Source organism: Heloderma suspectum, chromosome 5 (assembly GCF_057233095.1).
Source record: "Heloderma suspectum isolate Gila_16-S chromosome 5, 16-S_ref, whole genome shotgun sequence".
Classification (NCBI taxonomy): domain Eukaryota; kingdom Metazoa; phylum Chordata; class Lepidosauria; order Squamata; family Helodermatidae; genus Heloderma; species Heloderma suspectum.
The window spans coordinates 35,991,435-36,012,081 of record NC_139462.1 but is presented as its reverse complement, the minus strand read 5'-3'; the positions used below and the strand labels follow the sequence as shown (position 1 = coordinate 36,012,081).

General features: G+C 42.7%; 1 protein-coding gene across 4 annotated transcripts in view; it reads right to left on the bottom strand.

The window, feature by feature from the left end:
- TET2 (tet methylcytosine dioxygenase 2) overlaps positions 1-20,647 on the bottom strand; it is a 124,491-nt gene that overhangs the window by 10,446 nt on the left and 93,398 nt on the right. For 3 of the 4 annotated variants that reach the window (XM_084855757.1, XM_084855754.1, XM_084855758.1), the window contains 7 exons: positions 19,473-19,563; positions 16,899-16,992; positions 14,372-14,580; positions 10,630-10,780; positions 7,462-7,551; positions 5,379-5,516; positions 1,349-1,709 (listed from right to left, as the gene is read on the bottom strand). In XM_084855757.1, the coding sequence (XP_084711883.1) occupies positions 1,349-1,709; positions 5,379-5,516; positions 7,462-7,551; positions 10,630-10,780; positions 14,372-14,580; positions 16,899-16,992; positions 19,473-19,563 (1,134 nt within the window). The remainder of the gene's footprint in view (positions 1-1,348; positions 1,710-5,378; positions 5,517-7,461; positions 7,552-10,629; positions 10,781-14,371; positions 14,581-16,898; positions 16,993-19,472; positions 19,564-20,647) is intronic. The other variant, XM_084855759.1, reaches the window with a different exon arrangement.

Genomic DNA, 20,647 nt, shown 5'->3' with positions numbered 1-20,647 from the left:
AACGGCCTCCTGCCCCCCCACCCATGGAATCCCCTGGGATGGAACTTACCTAGGGCAGATGCAGCAGATTCGGGGGCAGTGGTTCTGGCGGCAGCGGCGGCTGGTCTCTGGCTGGCCACGGCCAGGCTGCTGCGGCCGCAATTGCTGTCCTTCGAGCTGTGATAGGCTACATAAGAATTTATGTAGCCTATCACGGCTAACCCCCCCACGCAAAAAACCCCAGCGTACGCAAATGATGGTGGCTATGGCGGCCGCCATTTGCATTCCCTATTTTTCGCCGTTTTTTCCTACGTAAATATTTACGTAGGCAATTACGGCGAAAAAAAGGGAACCGCAAATAGCGTAGTGGGAGCTATTTGCATTCTGTTTTTTTTTTCGCCGTTTTATCCTACGTAAATATTTATGTAGGCTTTTACGGTGAAAAAAAAAGAAATGCAAATAGCGCTCACTATGCTATTTGCGGTTCCCTTTTTTTCGACGTAATTCCCTACGTAAATATTTACATAGGATAAAACAGCGAAAAATAGGGAACGCAAATGGTGGCCACCGTAGCTGCCATCATTTGCGTATGCTGTTTTTTTTTGGGGGGGTTAACTATGATAGGCTATGTAAATTCTTACATAGCCTATCACGGCTGCCTGGCTGGACACAAATGGTGGCCGCTACGGCGGCCACCATTTGTGTCCGCACCAGCCTGTCCGCGGCCAGAAATCTGGCTGCGGACGGCCCTGGCTGGCTGCTCTGCGGCCTGGCCGTGAAGCAGAGCCAGCCATCGAGGATTCTGGGGGGAGGACCGGGTCACCTCCCCCCCCGTCGAGGATTCCAGGGGGAGGGAAGGAGCACCCCCCCACACTGCGAAAGATTCCGCAAAAAGGTGAGTTTCGTACATCCCTAATATTGGCTAGATGGATGAATAATCCATCTGGTGTAAGGCAGCTGCTTCCTACGCTCCTAAACGTTAAGCAACGATGGGCTGAGCTATACAGCTTGAATCAAATGCCACTTCAACCTTAATAGAGGCCAAATGTCTTAAATAAATAAATCACTGGCTAAATGTATTCTGACATTGTTTACTGAACCACGGAAGTCTGAGGAAAGTGGCATATTTTTCTAAATCTGCCATAGTCTAATTCATACTTCTCGTATCCTGGAAAATAAATAATACTAATAGCACATGTAATAGAACTGTGAACAAAGGCATATACTTGTCTTCCCCAACCTGGTGCCCTCTAGATGTGCTGGACTGCAATCCCCGTCATGCTGGCTGGGAATGATGGGAGTTGCAGTCCAACATATCTGGAAGGCACCAGGTTGGGGAAGACTGGTGTGTACTTATTCAAAACCATACCTGCTAATTGCTTTGCATGACCCGCTGCTTCTGAGCTGGCCTGTTTTTGACGTGCTGTGGCCGATTTTTCTCTCTCATGTTTGCTAGACCCGTTTTCCATGGATGTCAGTTTCTCCGTTGCTGCTTTCTTGGCTTCCAGTTTTTTTTGCCGGCAAGTCTTCACAGGCTCTGCCAGCATCCTTACTTTTCGCCGAAAAGAGCTAAGGACCTGGATACTGCCATTCCGTTTTTTCTCCTCCTGCCCTTCTGTGCTTCCAAACTCATCTACATTGGAAATTTTGTACAAAGGGAGCACGTGCAGTTGTTCATCTTCTGGTGTCTGGCCAATTTCACGATTGTCTTCTCTGGTTAGTGTGCACACCTGTGAAAGTAATACAGTGGAATGACCTCTTAGCACAATAGAACACACAGTGTTGATGTTTGGCATGGTCGGGCACCTGCCATGGGCCCATACTCCAGCAGGGGCATACAGAAAGCTTCAACTAATTGGTGGTATAGAAACTGAATAAATAATACTGACAACAGCCCCCTGGACTTGGTCCTCCTCTACACTGTTGCACCCTGCTTGATCACCTGACTCTTGCTCTCACCCAGACAATGGTGGTGGTGAGAAGGATGAGCAGTAGATGCCACTGCCTCCTTGCTCACTGTCGAGCAAGCAAGTGGTAGCAATGATGAGAAAGGTGAGGAGGAGCAATAGCAGCTGGGGACAATGGTGGTGAGAAGGTGGACTCACTGAGGGAGGAGGCCCGTTGAGGGCGCCTTGGATTAACGCTATGATGCTATTTTCTGGTAAGTGGATCTAGAGGGGTGTGAGTGACAGGAGGTAGCCTGTATCTGCATATGTGAAAAGACTGGCTGAGTGATTGGGGGTGGGAGAGTGAAATGGTGTGTGATATATAAACAGAGAATCGTGCCTGTGGAGTTTGGACAGGGAAGAGACAGATAAGGCGTGTGAGGAGATAGATAGTGCCTAGGATCTGTGTTTATAGGATTACAGTGGGGACTGAGTGTGTGTGAGAGGATATATAAAAGGTTTTAAAGCGACTTATTACTATAACTCAATTATTTATGTGCAGGAGGAGAGTAAAGTGGTTATTTACTGTTTAACACCTTAATTCTGTGAATAATAAATATTTCTCTCTTTTTCAAAATCCTACGTCAGCAGTTTGTGGCTACAAAAGGGTAAAAGTGATAAAGGAATAATATGTCAAAATAACAGTCAGTGTGTCCTCACATCTCGAGAAGTAAAGGTGTTAGACCTGAGGTAAAGGTCCTGGTGGCAGTGTTACAGTGTGTGTGGTGGAAGGTGTTGCCTGCTGTGGGAAAGGTCTTATAGGAAAAGTATTCACACAGGTAAATAGGCAGAAATGCCACAGGCAACAATTAAAAGATTCTAACACTTACAGTCAGGGCCAGAAATATTGGAACAAGGATAACTGTTTTGGCAGTTGGCCTCTGTACACCACCACATTGAAGTCGAAAGGAAACACACCCAGATGGGAGCGAAGTCAGGACCTGCAGCTGTAATTCAAGGGGTTCAACAAAAGTGGGGCACTAACCATTCAGGAAGGACAGCCAGTGGCATCCCCCCCCCCATCGTTGGTGGCTCATAAGTAATGGAACAAACCAACATCATTTCAAACTTAAGGATCGCCTTTACTACCTGGATGAAAATCCTTTGCAGTCAATGACTGCCTGAAGTCTGGAACCCATGGACATGACCAAATGCTGAGTTTCCTCCCTTGAGATGCTTTGCCAGGCCTTTACTGCAGCTGCCTTCAGCTGCTGCTTGTTTGTGGGTCTTTCTGCCTTCAGTCTTCTCTTCAGTAAGTGAAAAGCATGCTCTATTGGGTTGAGATCAGGTGACTGACTTGGCCATTGAAGGACATCCCACTTCTTTGCCTTGAGAAGCTCCTGGGTAGCTTTTGCTGTCTGTTTTCGGTCATTATCCATCTGCAATATGAAGTGACGTCTTATCAGTTTGGCAGCATTTGGCTGAATCTGAGCAGAAAGTATAGCCCTATACACTTCAGAATTCATCCTGCTGCTTCTATCAGCAGTCAGGTCACCAATAAAGACCAGTGACCCAGTTCCATTGGCAGCCATATATGCTCATGCCATAACACTACCTCCACCATGTTTGACAGATGATGTGGCATGCTTTGGATCATGAGCTGTTCCTTTCCTTCTCCACACTTTTCTCTTCCCATTATTCTGGTACAAGTTAATCTTGGTTTCATCAGTCCGAAGAATCTTATTCCAGGACTGGGCAGGCTTTTTTAGGTATTTGCTGGCAAAGGCTAATCTGACCTTTCTGTTCTTGAGCATTACCAGTGGTTTGCACCTTGTTGTGAAGCCTCTGCATTTACATTCATAAAGCCGTCTCTTGACTGTAGATGTTGACAATGACATGCCTACCTCCTCAAAAGCGTCCTTGACCTGGCTAGATGTTGTGAAAGGGTTCCTCTTCACCACGAGCACAATTCTGCGGTCATCCACTTTAGTTGTCTTCCGTGGTCTTCCAGGCCTTTTGCTGTTGCTGAGCTTGCCAGTTAATTCCTTCTTTTTCAGGATGTTCCAAACTGTTGTATTGGCCACTCCCACTGTTTTTGCGATCTCTCTGCTGGGTTTATTTTGTTTCCTCAGCCTAATGATGGCCTCCTTCACTTGCATGGACACCTCTCTGGACCTCATGTTGGGAGTTCCAGTGAACAGCTACCAAATGCAAATATAACACTCAGAACCACCTCCAGGCGTTTTATCTGCTTGATTGGTCATGGGGCACCCAGGAAACAGGCCACACCTGGCCATGCAGCTGCTTGTCAGCCATTCATTCCATTACTTATGAGCCACCACCGATAGGTGTGTGTGTATGCCACTGGCTGTCCTTCCTGAATGGTTAGTGCCCCACTTTTGTTCAACCCCTTGAATTACAGCTGCAAGTCCTGACTTCACTCCCATCTGGGTGTGTTTCCTTTCAACTTCAATGTGGTGGTGTACAGAGGCCAACTGCCAAAACAGTTATCCTTGTTCCAATGTTTCTGGCCCTGACTGTATTAATCTGAAAGTTTCCACTACAGCTTCACTTGTACTGTTCATTACTTTTGTAGGCCTCACTAGGCAGATGGTACCAACAGTTTTTGGCACTCTCAATGGACTTGCCAGCCCTCTTGCCTCTGCTGTTGCCCCACTAGGCCTGCAGTGGCCCCACTAGGCCTGCAGTGGCCATAGGGGAATAGCCTCTCGGCTCAGCTAGTGTGTCTTTGAGCACCAGGCCTGGGTAACACAAGATGTTAGTATCTAAAGAGGGCCAGAGCTTCTCCTCACCTGGGCAGAGGATATCAGTGGCTCCAGCTCTCAACCCTCAGAAATCTTACTCATGGGCATGTGGAATTATGTGACCAGCATGAGGAAATCATATATGCATATATACATTTTTTCTGTGCTGTGCACTTGGATTTTAGAGAGAAATGAGTAGAAGGTTCACCAGAGTGACAAGGGGAGAGAAGGGGCACTAGATTATTTGGTATGCTGAAGGGGAACACAGCAGGAACACACAGCTGTGAAGGGCACCTTACTTTCTGAGTGCATGGAAGTGTATCCAAAGCCCTTTGGTTTTCTAGCCTGTAAAAGAAAGTTATTATCCCCATTTAGAACTATAAAAGCTGGGAATGTAACAAATACGTTTCTCAGGATTCAAATAAAGACATCAGATTTTGCACTTCCAAGTTCTTGCAATTCATGGCCTGATCATGTAGCTTTTGAGACCTCCTACTCTCATATTATTCACTGCGTAATAAAAACAACAAGGGTGGGAGCAAGGATTTTAAGAATCAACCCTGGGAATCTCCATCTTCTTTTAATTAAACGCCTGGAGGGTTTGCATTCCTCTTCCTATAAGCATTTCATTGTTTTCCCCAACAGCCATCATGTGCCAGCTTAATAGAAATACATATTATGAAAAATAATGAACTTAATAGAGGAAATTAGTTCTGAATGAGTACATCTGCATGCATCATTGACTTACCAGCGTACTACCATTCTGCATATTATGCAAGTCCCTATGAGCATGAGCACAGAAATCCAAGCAGGCAGTGACCCCTGAGAATGGGCGACCTTCTTTTAAACCCAGACGACACTCAGGTGCTCTGTGTTCATATTCGATCTGGAAACAAAAAGCACACATGACTGAAATATATACCTTACAATTTAATATTCTATGTCATTCTACAGGAAACCATAGGCTCAGATGTTTGTTTGTGTGTTTTTTGTTTTTTTTAAGTAGGTGGATAGAACTCTGCTACCATGTTGAGTGCAGGGGTCAAGTCATCTCTCAGGAGCAGACCTACTGCAGCACTGAAGTTGCAACTTTGCACAGCTACATGTATTCAGAAGTAAGCAGGACGGACTCACTCAGCACCTTGCTCTGCAGGCCTCCACTCAGCTGTTGATCGGAGATAAGTGCTTTTCCCTTCCTGGAGAGGGGGTGGGGCCCAGGAAAGAAAGTGGCAGGCTAGAAAAGAACCCCCACTGACTATACCTGGCTTACAGGCTGGAGGTTCCCATTCCCTGTTATATACTAATAGCAACCGCGTCCTCCAACTGTGGGTCTTTATGCATTGGGAGTATTGCAACCTTGTCTACAAGGTACTGGAGGGGGCAGTGTTCCAGCGAGTTAGTTCGTAGGAATTTTGACCACAGCTAGTGTTAGGATCTCTATAGCCTACAATGTGGTTTCTTGTGATTTCTTCCCTTTGCTCCTCCCCTTCCTCCCCCACCTTTCTCTGATTTCCTCCATTGCTGGGAGTACATGTGTGTTAATTGCTCCTGCTGGTGTAATAGAACACAAAATTGACTGAACAATTTTTTTGAAACTCTGTGCTGTACCTGCATTATATATGCAAGAATACTTGTGAGTAAGACTGTTTTCTCTAAAGAGGGGTGTGGTCTCCTTTATTGTTATAAAATAACCTGTGTGCATGTGGAACTGGTAAATGCTCATTTTGTTTTGCTTTGGGGTTTTTCTGTGCTAATTGCCTTTCTAACAGGAGGCATCGTTACTAAATAATCCCATCATTATATAGCCAAAACAACAACACCCACCCACTATAGGGAGGTATCACCAGGCTTGGGAAAACCCCAAGGTTTGCAGAAATACATAAAGAAAAACCCTTTAGGGATCCCCCAAAACAGAATAATAAAGGCTGGTCATGTTTGGTGAGCATAGAATACTACATAACTATTGAAGGGAGGAGGAGGAATAGATGGAGTATCTTGGAAGAAGGCTTTGCTGTCTGGAACCTTCAACACAAGCATTCCACACCACAACATTTTGTTGCAGGTCCTACTTGAATTGCCTCTGAATACAGAAGTCACAGTTTTATCTATCCTGACTGTTAGCTAGAACCATTCTTCATCAAATTAGCCTCATTCACCATGACAAATAGGAAGATTTTTGGTATTTCTGTAATCTCCTCTCTTTCCACTAAAAGTACTGCTGAAGAATTGGATTTTGAAATGTTTTTACAAACAGCACACATAACACATTTCTGGCCAGGCTGACATGCCTCCACCTCAGAGCTCAAGCCTCTGGCCCTTCCAGCTCTGAACTGTTTGGGGCCATGATCTTATTTTCTTTCCCCCACCCAGCTCCAGTTTTAGAACTAGAGAGAGAAGGAGATTTTTCCCTGACCTAGTGCTGCTGATCAAAAAAGGCACTGTGCAGCTATTCCATCTTTCCTTCCTTCATTGATTTTTTGTGGAAAGAAAAAAAAGATAGAAGCAGCAGTGAGAAAACCCAGGAGGGCTACAGATAGAAGACAATATTGCCCCCCCCCCACTAAAGTTCCATGAATGAGGGAGAGCAATTGCACAGTGAAAGCCTCATTTGGAAGCACCCAGGAGCACCCCATTAAGGCAGCTAAAGTTTGTTGACCACTGGGTATTTCAAAGTAATTGCTTTAAGGTAAGAAGAATGTGGTCTTGTGAATGCACTCTAAAGATGTTTTGCTTCTAATTCCCATTCTAATCATAATGAGTCTTATATGTTGTCAAAATAAAGCCAGTAAGAGCACTTTAGTATTGTTACCAAACTCTTTTTTTTAACCTACCTGGTTGTTATATGCATCAGGTGCCAGTTTCTTGTAAGTGGGTGCCATCATAGTTGACAGAGTTTGCAGATTGGATTCTAGCTTTTCTTCCTAATTTTTATATGGAATAATTTCACATATTAACATTAAAATGCATTTGTTTTACATAGTAACCCTAATTTTAAAATACAATATGTGTAAGTTAATATTGCTTTGTCATTATTCAATCAGGTCATGAAATGGATATAAGTAACCAAGTCTTGTGAGAAATGGTTGAAAGCGCTGGGTAGGTTTAGTCTGGCAACGCGCAGACCTGTCCTCAAGTATCCAAAGGGCTGTTATGCAGTAGATACAGCAGAGTTGTTCTTTGTTGCCTTAGAACCAATGGGTGGAAATGGCAGGGAAGCAGGTTTCAGCAAAACTTTAGGAGAAACTTTCTAATGGTTAAGGCTGTTCAACAGTGGGAACAATCTACTTTGGGAGATGGTGGGCTTTCCACTGGATGCATTTAAGCAGAGGCTGGATGGCCATCCACCAGGGATGCTGTAGATGCTTGCAGATTCTTGCACTGAGCAGGCAGTTGAAATAAAGTCATTGCCCCCTGGAAGGGGGGGCAAGGCAACATCTGGATAATATCTTGGAGAAAAGTACCCCCCTCAAGATAGTGGGGGGGCTGAATTCCAGAATTATCTCTCCAGAGTTTTACCAACGCAAAAAGCTGTACTGAGACTCCTATTTCATAGGAGAAAACAGGGCTGACGTGTTCCATAACCATATATGCTATAAGAAATATCAACAACTTCTGAGGGATGATTTAAGAAATGTTAACAATATTTGAGAACATCTGAGGACCTGCAAGATCTGTTTGAGAGAAACACGTCTCCGACGAGGAGAAGAAAGCAGCTGGCATCAACTCCCCCTGCACCCCCTGTGTCAAAAGTTTCAAGAACAGAAGATATAGGGGAATTATTTACTCTGATAAAGACTTTATCTTCACAATTTACGGAACAAACCAAAAGACTGGATTTAATCCAAAATTCCATCACCGCCTTGCAAGGAGCTGTAGATTTAATTAATGCATCATGGCAAAAAACGGAGACAAAAATTAATGAGCTAGAAGCCCGAGTGGCAGGAAATGAAACTACGACACAAATTTGTTTTAAAAATGCCTCTGATAGAATTTCTCAACTGGAGGCCTTCATGAGGAGATCCAATGTATATATTATTTGGATTAAAAATCTGTCTAATGATGTAAAGTTGCCTATTATTGTGGATAAACTTTTTCATGAGATACTCCCTATCCCATCTGATTATTTACTTGATATTGAGCAGGCATTTCATGTGCCAAATGCTAAAGGGACTGATTACACAATCATAGTCCAATTTGCAAAAGTCTCCACAAAGAATTATATCCTGTGTTTGGCAAGAGAGGGTGGAAGCCTTTCCTGGAAACAAGATAATGTTTATGTTATGTTATTTCCAGACTACATCAAAGAGGTGATGAATAAAAGAAGGCAATTTATCAAAGCAAAAAATATGGCAAAACAAATGAACTTACAATATTACTTAAAATATCCTGCTACACTTTGTGTTGTGTCTGAAGGTCAGACGAAGAAGTTTCTAAATCATGAAATGGTGGGGGCATGGCTGAATGTAAAAATGCGTGAGAATTCTGTTACAACCCCATGAACTGGAATCTTTGAACAAGCTTTGTTAACTGCTTGTGTTTAGTCTACATGATCCAGGCTAGATCAGAAGATAAATGAATATACATATATTCGTTTATTCTCTTTCATCTTTTTTTCTCTTTTCTTTATATTTTTTATTTCAAAATGGATATGGTATGCTGTATTTAAATGTATTGTTTGAGGGTAATTGTGCACATGCATTTATATATAAAATATATTACTGATTGTTGAAGGTTTATTTTAAGTTTTATTATTATATAACACTATATTTCTTCTTCTTCTTCTTGTTCTTGTTATTAATAAAGGCTACTGGGAATGAACTGTAGACCTGTTTCTTTGATATACGATTGATGATATGATATTGAAATGTAAGGTTGTTTATTAAATTGTAAGATTGTTAAGGTTATATAGTTTTTAAAATAGAATGGCATCGGAGGCCAGGGGGTATTAGAGTTTAAACTTAATTCTTTAAAGGGGAGGGAGAGGGGGAGGGAAGGGGAAAGTATCTTCTTTTTTCTTCACTTCCTTTCCTCCTCCCTTTTCGTTCCCCCCTTCTCTTTTTGTTATTGTGGTGTCCTCATCAGAGTATTGTATTGTTGGGAAATTGTAGTATTGATCAGGTTGCTAGTAATTTTGGTATTGTTTATTTCATTTATAAAGATAAAATAAATAAAAATATATTCAAAATAAATAAAAAAATCTTATTACTCTTTTTATCTATCCTGATCTGATTCGTATTGTTTGGGTAGCATTCAATAAGACTCAAGTGTTAACATAAATTACTAGCCAACAGCATTAGCTGGTGTAATTGGTTTTCTGGGAAATCCCTTCATGTCAGTTAACGCTATTGGCATTATGCTAGAAGGTCCCTTACACTAGTGCAATGTAATTTACCTGAGCACTCGTGTCTTGTTGGATAGTGCCCTTTACTTTGAATTTCTGTAAGCTGTTAGAAAGAAGAGCAGGGTCAAAATACTTTGAAATACATAAAAAGTAAAAAAGTTCCCGGGCTGAAATAGGGATGTCTGTTGCAGGGAAATTGGGTTCTTTTTCTTTTTACTCGATAGAGTTCCACAGTGCATATGGCTCAATTTATGTTTGTGAGGCTTTCCCCTGAACTCCTGGAACTGTTTTTGCATATTTTCTCCACAGGTTCTGCAATCTGCACAAATTTCTGAGCAATTTTCGCAAATTATGGTTGAATTTGTACAGAATATGGTGGAATTTGTACAAATTGCTCAGAAATATTACAGCAGGAACCAAAATGAAGTCCGGGGGGGGGGGACCTAGGAGACCTGTCTAACCACACTCCCCAAATGGATTTTTCCAGCATCCCTACACTGAAACCTAGTACTGAAAATAGATAACAGGATTAAGTTCCTGCAAAACTTAAGACTGGCTTCTGATCATGCTAGTATTTTTTTTTAACTGAGTCTCTTCTCCATAACTGGGACAGAAGTGCTTCAGAGAGTGCAAGAGATGTATTTTATTAAGCTCCTACCTCTTTTGGATCATCCCCTAACAGTTTAAATTTCCTTGGGATCTTGCTTCTGGCAAATTTGCAGCCATTGTAGTACATACTCCATGAACAGCCGAAGGAAAAAGATGCACCACAACTCTCGGGGTCCAGGCCCTGGCATGCACATGTTCGTCTAAGAAAGAAAAGCATTACATTTCCAACAACATCAAAAACACAGTTGGATATTGGTGAAGCACAGTATGCATATTGCCCATATCTGGAAAATTGCACATCATGATCTTTTTGCAGATCACTTCGCTAGGCTCAACAACACCAAGTGGAATAAAGTTCATTCTATTCTATTCAAGCGGATATTGGAAACATGACATTATCTTGAAACCTAAGAGACTGAGATGAGGATTTCCTATCCCCAATATTTAACAGTCACAAAAATAAGACACAACATTCCCACCCTCTGCCACACACACACACAATATACAATTTATAAAGCGATCTAGAAAGGAGAGCCACACTGGGTCTGTGTGCATGACACAACAGCCCATGATGGGTTGTTTAACCCATGGTGAGGCTGCGGCATACGCAAGGTGCAAACAGCCACCATTTTGAATATGCAATCCCTGCTCGGGGTTTATTGTGTTGTGTGAACCTGGTGAGCGTGGGTTATGCGAGGGTTAAACAACCCTCGCAGAACCCACGGTCTGTTTTAGGGTTATGCGAATGTTGGTTAACCCTTGCTCACCAGATTCGCACAACACGACAACCCCCTTGCAGGGGTTGATGTGCAACCTGGCATCTGTGGCCACAGTTCATCATGGATTAAATAACCCACAGCGGCAGTGTGTCATGCAAACCTTAACTGATTAAGGCACAATCTATGCATATTCAGACAGAAAAAAAGACCTATAACTCCCAGCCTTCCCCAACCACAGGTATGCTGGGAGTTCTAGGAATTTTTTCTGTCTAAACATGCATAGGATTGCACCCTCAGAAACCCTTGGCCTTGATGTTGCCATTAGGGATGTGCATTTGTTTAATTTGAAGGAAAGAATGTATGAAACAGCTTGTTCATATTTAATTAATATGAATTCAAATTCATATGAATTAACTAATTTGGAACAAAAAAATTATTTCAGATTTCTCTGTCATTTTTTTTTTCATTTGGGGAAAAAGGCTGCCTGCAGGAAAACAGCTGAGGGTAGGAATCCTAAACCCCATCAAAGACCATAGGTGCAACAGGGTTCTTGTGTGTGTGTATGTGTGTGTGTGTATGGGGGGGGGGATTTGAGCCCTCCAGCTGTTTTTCTGCATGCACTCTTTTTATTCCCTCCCTACCATAATGTCCACTGATGTGAATAGGGGGAAAAAGGGGTTCATGTAAGAAAATGGCTGGAGGGGCAAAAAATCCCACCTCATGCCAAGGACCCTGTTGGCCCAACCAGTTTTCCTGCATGTAGCCTTTCTCCCTGCAATGCCAATCAACGGAGAAATAAAGTTTTTTTTTTTTTTAAGAGAGATTATGAAAATATTTTTTAAGTCTGATACACAAAAGGAAAAGCAATGATTTTTTCCAGTGCACATCTAAAGTTGCCACCCGAAATGGTAGCAAGTGAAATCTGATTGGTCATCTTCAAATAAAAGTCTTTTGTATTACCAGTGCAGTTAAGTCAATCACTGCTGCTAAACCTTGATCAATAAATATTTGTTATAGACAGCAACTTTTTATATTGTAGTTTCCTTATAAGCTTCTGACAACCTGTGAAATGCAACTGATTAACACTAAATGACTGTTCATCTGTATCTACTTATCCATCTAATTCCAAAACCCAATCAGTTCAATTTGGGCTTGTATTCTGGGGATTGGATCCAGAGATCCCATGAGAGCTTATGAAATGCTCCCACTGATAGAAGGGTGAAGGTGATTTTCACCAGTTTCCCCTTCCTCCTGCAGCTGCCTGCACCCCCTGCGAATGCAAAATCTGCTCCAGAAAGTTGGAGGACCCTCCAGAACAGCAGCACAGGTGGCATGGGGATGCAGAAGGAGGGAATGAGGAATCAGCAAAAATTGCCTCCAGTCCCTTCAGTCAGCAGGAGGATCTGCTGAACCAAAGAGCCTTTCAGGAACGGAAGAAACCCTTCCATTTCTCAATCAGCCTTGTATGAATCTCATCCAATATATTCATGAAATTCTAATACACATCAGGCAGCCATGTAAACTGAACAATGTGTCATTTTTATAATCTCACCCCTGCAACTTTGGAGAAAAAATACTTTGTATATAGACCACCTTTATTAAGGTGCAATGCAATGTATGTTTAGGCAGAAAAGGTCCTATAACTTCCAGCATACCCATGGCTGGGGCATGCTCAGAGTTGCAGGACTTTTTTTTCAGTCTAAACATCCATAGGATTGTGCCAATAGTCTTTCTTCTTGTGGGGGTGGGTTCTGCCTCTGATGGTACTATAGTATCACTCATTAAGATACAGTATATATGGTCAGATGAGCTGTATAATGCCCCTTCTTATCACACTAATGATAATGAGCAGCAAACCAGGGCATGGAACTAATGGGCAGTGAACCAGGGCACTGTAGATATATAATAATTTTAAATACATGCTGAGAGCTGATTCAGATGTGACATTTTATAGATAATTACAAAAAAGTGGTGGAGGAGAAGGGAATATCCTGAAACACGTGTCTTCAGAGTGAGGACTATGTAACTGAGCTAGGTACAGTGGATGGAGCTTGCTGCAATTATGGCACTGTATAGACTGGACAGACTTCATTGAAAGAAAAAAGTAAGGATGTTAACAGAATAACAGTAGACACGAAACTAGATCCCCACCACACACTGCACATGCATATGCTCATTGCACAGTCAATGATGTGTGCAACCTTTTGCAGAAGTGCATTAGGCAGGGGACTTTATGGGAATTGTGGTCTTTGTTGGAAGGGGAAATGGTCTCTCCTGTAAACAAGGTGGCTTCTCTTCCTGGTGAAAGATGGCATAAAGACAGTAGCCGGGGTGATGTAGTAGTTAGAGTAGGGCTGTCATGAAAGGTAAGCATGGTTGGGCACCTGTCAAGGGTCCAGAACATAGCAGGGGGCCAAAGACAAGAGCCCCTGAAATTGCTCCTCTTCTTCACCATTGCAACCTGCTTATTCATTTGCCTCTCACCCTGGCCCAGGTAACAGTGGTGGTGAGAAGGAAGAGAGCAAACGTCACTGCCTACTTGCTCCTGGCTATCTGCCTGTCAAGCAAGCAAGTGGTGGCAATGAGGAGAAAGAGGATGAGGAGCAACCGCAGGTGGTAACAATGGCAGTGGGAAGGTGGACTCACTGTGGGAGGAGGCCCACTGAGGGTGTCTTGTCCAAATGCCCTCAAAAACATGGAGATGGCACTGGGTTAGAGCGTCAGACTGGGACTCGGGAGGTCTGGGTTCTGGTGCTCGCGTGTCCATGAAACTCACTGGGTGACTTTGGGCCAGTGACTGACTCACAGCCTAACCTAATGCACAGGGTTGCTGTGGGATAAAATGGGGAGGAGGGGGACCACCTTGGGTTCCTTGCAAGAGAAAAAAAGGCAGGATATAAATGTAATAATAAACAAACAAACTTAAATGAGGCAATTGACTTATGCTAGCATAACAATGAAAGGAGAATATAAAGTTCATAAATTTAGTGGGAAATATTTCTTTTATATTTATAGGTCTTTAAACTATTTCTAGATCACACTTCCAGGGAAACAAGTACATACTTCACTTACTCTTCGTTTAGAGCACACCGACGGTTTGTGAGCGTGCCATACTTCCGTAAAGTTTCAGAGAGTTCGGAATACAGCTTGTCTGCTAGACTCTGAGAAATTCCTTCCCACACCAAGATGAGTACGACAATCACTGCTGTTTCACAGTTGTGGCCAGCACGCTCCCGCACCAAGCAAAGGAGTTTCTCCTCAGTGCTACCTCTACGAATCACCTGCAGATCCCGCAAATATTTGTTTTAGTGCTGTGCAATACAAAATGGAATATCAGCATTTTTAAAAAAATTGCACCTATGCTCTTGCCCAGTTTGACTGTAGCACAGATTACAGCATGTGGTAGATCACATGTTTTGCATGACAAAGGTCCTTGGTTCAATCCCCATCATCTCCACTTAGGGTGCAATCCTATACACGTTGAGACAGAAAAAAGTCCTACAACTCCCAGCATTCCTCAGCCAACATTGCTGGCTGGAGAATGCTGGGAGTTGTAGGACTTTTTCTGCCTACACATGCATAGGATTGTGCCTTTAAAAAGCTTTTCACGTAGCAGGGCTGGGAAAGATCCCTGCCTGAAAACTTGTAGAGCTCCCACCAATCAGAATGCACAATACTTGGCTAGATGGATCAGTGGTTAGACTCAGTATAAGGTAGTGTCATGTCTTCTACTAAGTTACATATTCATAGTTAAGAACGATGAAGCAATTGGATCAAATTGCCATGAATGACTGTGCTATGCACAACTTCTGCTGCTTGGTTATTTCCATACTCCCTCTGTTTTGTTGGCTGTGCGTTATACATTTTAATTAGGGTTGTGCACGGACCCCCCACTTCCCTTTGGATGCGGCTTCAGACCTTCCGAATCAGCCCTGCTTCGACTCGGACCCATTTGGACCCCCTCCGCTTTGATCCAGTTCTGGATCCAAAGGGAGATTCGGATATCCAGATCACTCGGTTTGGACGTTTTCCCATTGACTTGCATGGGAAAACACAAATGGCCATACCTTTTTCAGTTGTCATGATAAATATATGAAACCTGGGGGTCACTCTGCTGACACGAAGGGGATCCCACTCAGCAAATTTCAGACAGTTTGGCCCAGGCCTTTTTGTGCTAGGTGCAGCTGAAATTTGATTTTTCCCCACAAAACCTCTTAAAGCAAAGAGTTATACCTCTTCAGCCCTGCACCACCTCCTCCTCCTGCCTGCTCGGCTGTCAAGGACTGCTCGCCATCTCCTGCTCACAAGGAGGAGAGAGCTAGCAAGCAGCGCGGGGGGGGGTGTGTGCGCTAATGGTCGGCTGTCCTTGACAGCAGGAGGGGGTGCAGCGCATGCCCCCCCCACTAGCTGTCTCCTGCTCATGAGGAGACAGCTAGTGGGTGGTGGGGGCATGCAATGCGCCTCCTCCCCTGCTGCCTGGGTGATTCAGAGCACTTTTTGTGTATAAGTCTATGTGCACACAAAGACTTGTATACAAAAAGTGCGGTGAATCGCCCATATATTCAAGAATCACGGCGCTTTTTGCGTATAAGTCTATGTGCATGTAGACTTCCAATTGCTATGTTTTTTAAAATCGCAGTGGAGGGACTGGCAACTAGACCAGGGGCCGGGGGGGGGGGGCATCCGGAGAACCCGGCCGGGGTGGGTTCTCACATCTCTAAGTAACACCACCAGAATGATCTCTATCTCTGAAACGCAGCTGTTTTTCTCCAGTTATTCATTCTTCCCTGCTCCTCCACCACTGTCACAGATTGGAGATTGCTGGGTTACATTCAGCCCTGATTTGGCAACTAGAGCTTCCTCTTGCCAAAGCTCCCTCCCTCTTCCTCTCCCTTCCTCCTCAAACCCTTGCTGAACTTTCTCAAGTTGATACTTTGGTGCTAGGCTGTCTGGGTTGCTCAGAACAAATCACAAGCCGGACGAGGCACTTTATATACAAGCCACTTCGCTTCGGGGAACCTCATTGCTATTCTGCTCTGCCTAGTATCACATGGAGGCACCTCCGAAGCAGCCCACTTCAACTCGTTATTCGGGCTTCGGACCGAAGTGGTGCACAGCCCTAATTTTAATCATGGCTTTTTTAGTGTATCTGTAAGCTGCTTTGATCTTATTGAAAAGGCAGCATGAATTAATCTGTGAATTTATGATTAAATAAATACAAAACATTCACTGAGTTTGGAAGGATGAGGTACATTTCAAAGCATTGCAGTTTTTGCTCATTGCAGTTTTCTGAATTCAGTCTGATACTATTGGTAGGTCCTTTTCATCTTGGCATACATTTCCTGTAAAATATTGCAAGGCTGGGCAGCCATTAACTTCGAGATCCAGTTTGTGCTTCAGTATTTGTATTTAAAATTCATTTCTTGATTTACTATATTTCCTTTAAAATCTATCCTAGGTCAACTTTCAGAGGAAGAAAAAATATGAATAATTTTATTCACTAAGTTTTCAGGTGTATCTCCTTAGTTACAGCAAGCACATATTGATTCTACTGAGGAGGAGAAAATCCTTTATATGGTCACATGGACACAATCCTTACCCATTTAGCAATAGGACATCCTTGGGCACTTTTGCCTTCTTTCCCTGTGTAGATGATCTTCTCTATCCTTATGGCTTTGCCTTTCTGTCCATATCTTTAAAAAACACACCCAACCACACACACACACACACACACACACACACCCCAATGAGTGAATAAGGTGAATATAATAGTTTGAAATTAACATAATTTACATGCAGAATGTACAGCAGAGGCAGGCATTTTTGTCTCATTGCTTGTAAACCCTCCTCAAATCACATAATTCACTGGTAGCTACCATGTGTATCTACAACAACATTTTAGAAACCTTGCACTATACTGTACAAGAGACAATATACATGTCCCTCTGTGCCCCCACGACCTGGAACTGATCTCCATGGAGATAAACGCAAATGGCTCTATGACCGCAATCCTATGTTACCTATATGTACCTATACCAACCCTATACAATAGCTATCCATACTTAGCTTGGAGTATAACCTTATGCAGACATGTATAGGATTGCACTGTTAAAAAATACTAACAACTGCCTTACAGGAGAGGAGCTTATTAGTACCCATGTTTTTAGTAGGGTAGATATAAGAAAGAATGACCTTAACATCAAACTAATTCTCACAAAAATGATTCTACTTGACGTTTACATGGGACTATCTACTGTCCTCCAGATGTTTGGACCACAACTCCCAGGTTTGCTGATCACTGGCCAATGGAAGCTTAAGTCCAAAACATTGGGAGGGCCCCAGTTGAGGAAGGCTGGTGTATCATATCCAAATCCAGGGTAATGCCAGCAGGTGGAAAAAAGCATTCAATATTTTAAATATAATTTTTATGAAAAGTGTTAATGCTATACATTTGTAATAGAGTCAGTTGCTCATGTTTCCATGAAGTTTTATGGTGTGTGTTTTAAAAAAACCCACAGTAAACATTAAAAACACACACACACAAACACATTAAAAACACACACAAACGTTAAGATTCCTAAGGGACAATCCGGATGGTTTTATATATGCGCTGCCAGGTGAATCTAGCCTTCCTAAAAGATGTGCAGCCTGTTCTAGATGGGATTGCACCCCCCTTCCTGAAAGAGCAGGTGTGTAGGTTGGGGGTACTCCTGGATCCAGCTTTGTTACTGGATGCCTAAGTGGCCTTGGTAGCTCAGAGTGCCTTCTACCAGTTTCGGTTCTTTCCGCAGCTATGCAGCTGTCCCTGGGCGCAGTGAACCCAGGGACAGCTGGGTAGCCTTCTGAGTGGAGTACTGTAATGGGTTGTATGTGGGATTAACTCTTGAAGATGACACAGAAGCTTCAACTAGTGCAGAACGTGGCTGCTAGAATGCTAATGGGTGCAGCCAGGTGGGATCATATTATAGTGATACTAAGGGAGCTACCCTGGTTGCCTATTTGCTTCTAGGCCCAATTCAAGATACTTCACTTTAAAGCCTTAAATGCCTTAGGACTCAAATACATGCAGGAATCCCTCTCCCTATACTAGCTTGTACATGCCTTAAAACCTGCAAATACCTTTTAGTTGTTATGGGACAACTAGGAAAAAAGCTTTCTCTGTTATGGCACCCCATTTGTGGAACACCCTTTCTATAGATGTGTGACTGGTGATGACCTTGCAGTCATTTTGGTGCCAGCTCAAAACATTCCTATTTCCTTAAGCATTTTAAGTTGGTCACTCTATTTTATTGTATTTTCACTGCCTTTTAATGCTGTTTTATGACTGAATTTTATTGTTTTTATTGCATGACATATATATTGTTCACCATTCTGATATCTTTTGATGATGGGTGGTTTATAAATATCCTAATAATTAAATAAATATGAAAAAGTTTGTGTTGCAAGAAAAACAAGAACAAGGAAAACAAGATCCAGAATTCTGCTAGTTCAATATATTATGAATGTTTTATATATATAATGAAATCTGATCTGCATATAGCATTTGTTTGGCTGCCACTTGGAGAATGCCAACAACATAGAACCAAAGAAAAGCTCACTTGTGCATATCAGATTAATGTTTTGTAAAAAAGAAAAAGATACTATGTGGCAGAGCTAACTGCTGAATTTCCAAGCCAAAGCTGGTCACTCATTTTCACGAGAAATTCAACGGGCAACAATAAATTTCTTAACGTAAATAAGGAGAAGAAAAGTGAACCCTTAATTGTGTTTTTGCATACTTCACAGTTTTTTCTTTAAATGCATAGCTTTGCGCCATCTCTCCTATGTACCTTGGCATACATGACCCCACTGGGAACACTAGGTCATTGCCTGCTTTTGGAGCCCCTGCCAACTTTCTTACTTGGCAGCTTGGTGAATGCTTGCTCCTGTTTGGATTTGCTGGCATCTGCTTCGGATTGGGCAGTTTATGACAGCAAGCCAGCAGGCCTGTCAAATATTGTGACTCTCCAGTGAATAGCACAGTGCCAAACGTTGGCAATGCTGGAATAGCTGGCCTACTCGTAATTACTTGGGCCTGCAATTGTGGTGTTCTTTATGTGCAAAGACTGGAAAAAATTCTAACATGCACAAGTGGATAAACTTTAATCTGCCGTACGCCTCAGCGATTCATTACCGTTCTTCCATTATTTCTCTAATAGCAGCCACATTAGGACCAGCTCCTAGATGGGTATAGAAAGGGCCTTCGTCTTTTTCAATAATCTGTTCTGTTTAAAACAAAATTGAAACAAAAGGGTTAATACTGTATGCTTTGTAGGATTTCCTTGAAAGTTACACAATCAGTTATTTAGTTTATACAACTATTCTGATCACTTTCATTACCATACGTTTCTCAATGAGACCTGTAATGTTTCCAGATCAGTAAGTGGTTAAAGAACAGAAAATAGAGAGTAGGAATGGGGGATGTAAGTAGTGCGGCCTCATAGGGATCTGATTGGGACCAATGCTTTTCAAGTTGTTCATAAATAATCTGGAATTAGGAGTGAGAAGTGAAGTGGCCAGGTTTGCCCATGACACCAAATTATTTAGGGTGTTCAAAACAAAAAAGGATTGTGAGGAGCTCCCAAAGGATCTCTCCAAACTGGAAGAATGAGCATCTAAATGGCAAATGCAGTTCAATGAAAGCAAAAGGAAAGTGATGTATGTTGGGGCAAAACATCCCAACTTTAAGTATAACCTGATGGGATCTGAGCCAGCAGTGACCAACCAAGAAAGAGATCTTGGGATTGTGGTGGAACGCACCCAGTGTGCGGCTGCTGTAAAATAGGCATAATCAGTGTTAGGCATAATTTGGAAAGGAATTCAGAATAAAGCTGCCAATATCATACTGCTGTTATATGAATCTATGGTGTGGACACACTTAGAATATTGTGTACAGTTCTGGTCTACACCTACAAAAAGATATTGTAGAGCTGGATAAAGTGCAGAAAAGGGCAACTAAAATGATGAAGGGGCTGGAGAAACTCCCCTATGAGGGAAGGTTAAAACAGCTGGGATTGTTTAGCTTGGAAAAAAGGAGAGTAAGGGGAGACATGATAGAGGTGTACAAAAGTATGCAGGATGTGGAGAACGTGGATAGGGAGACATTTTTCTTCCTCTCTCATAATACTAGAACCCAGGGCCATCCCATGAAGCTGATTGTTGGGAGATTTAGGACAGCTAAAAGGAAGTACATCTTCACCCAACGCACAAACTACGGAATTCACTACCACAAGATGTAGTGATGGCCACCAATTTGGATGGCTTTAAAAGGGGGTAGATAAATTCCTGGAGGAGAAGGCTATCAATGGC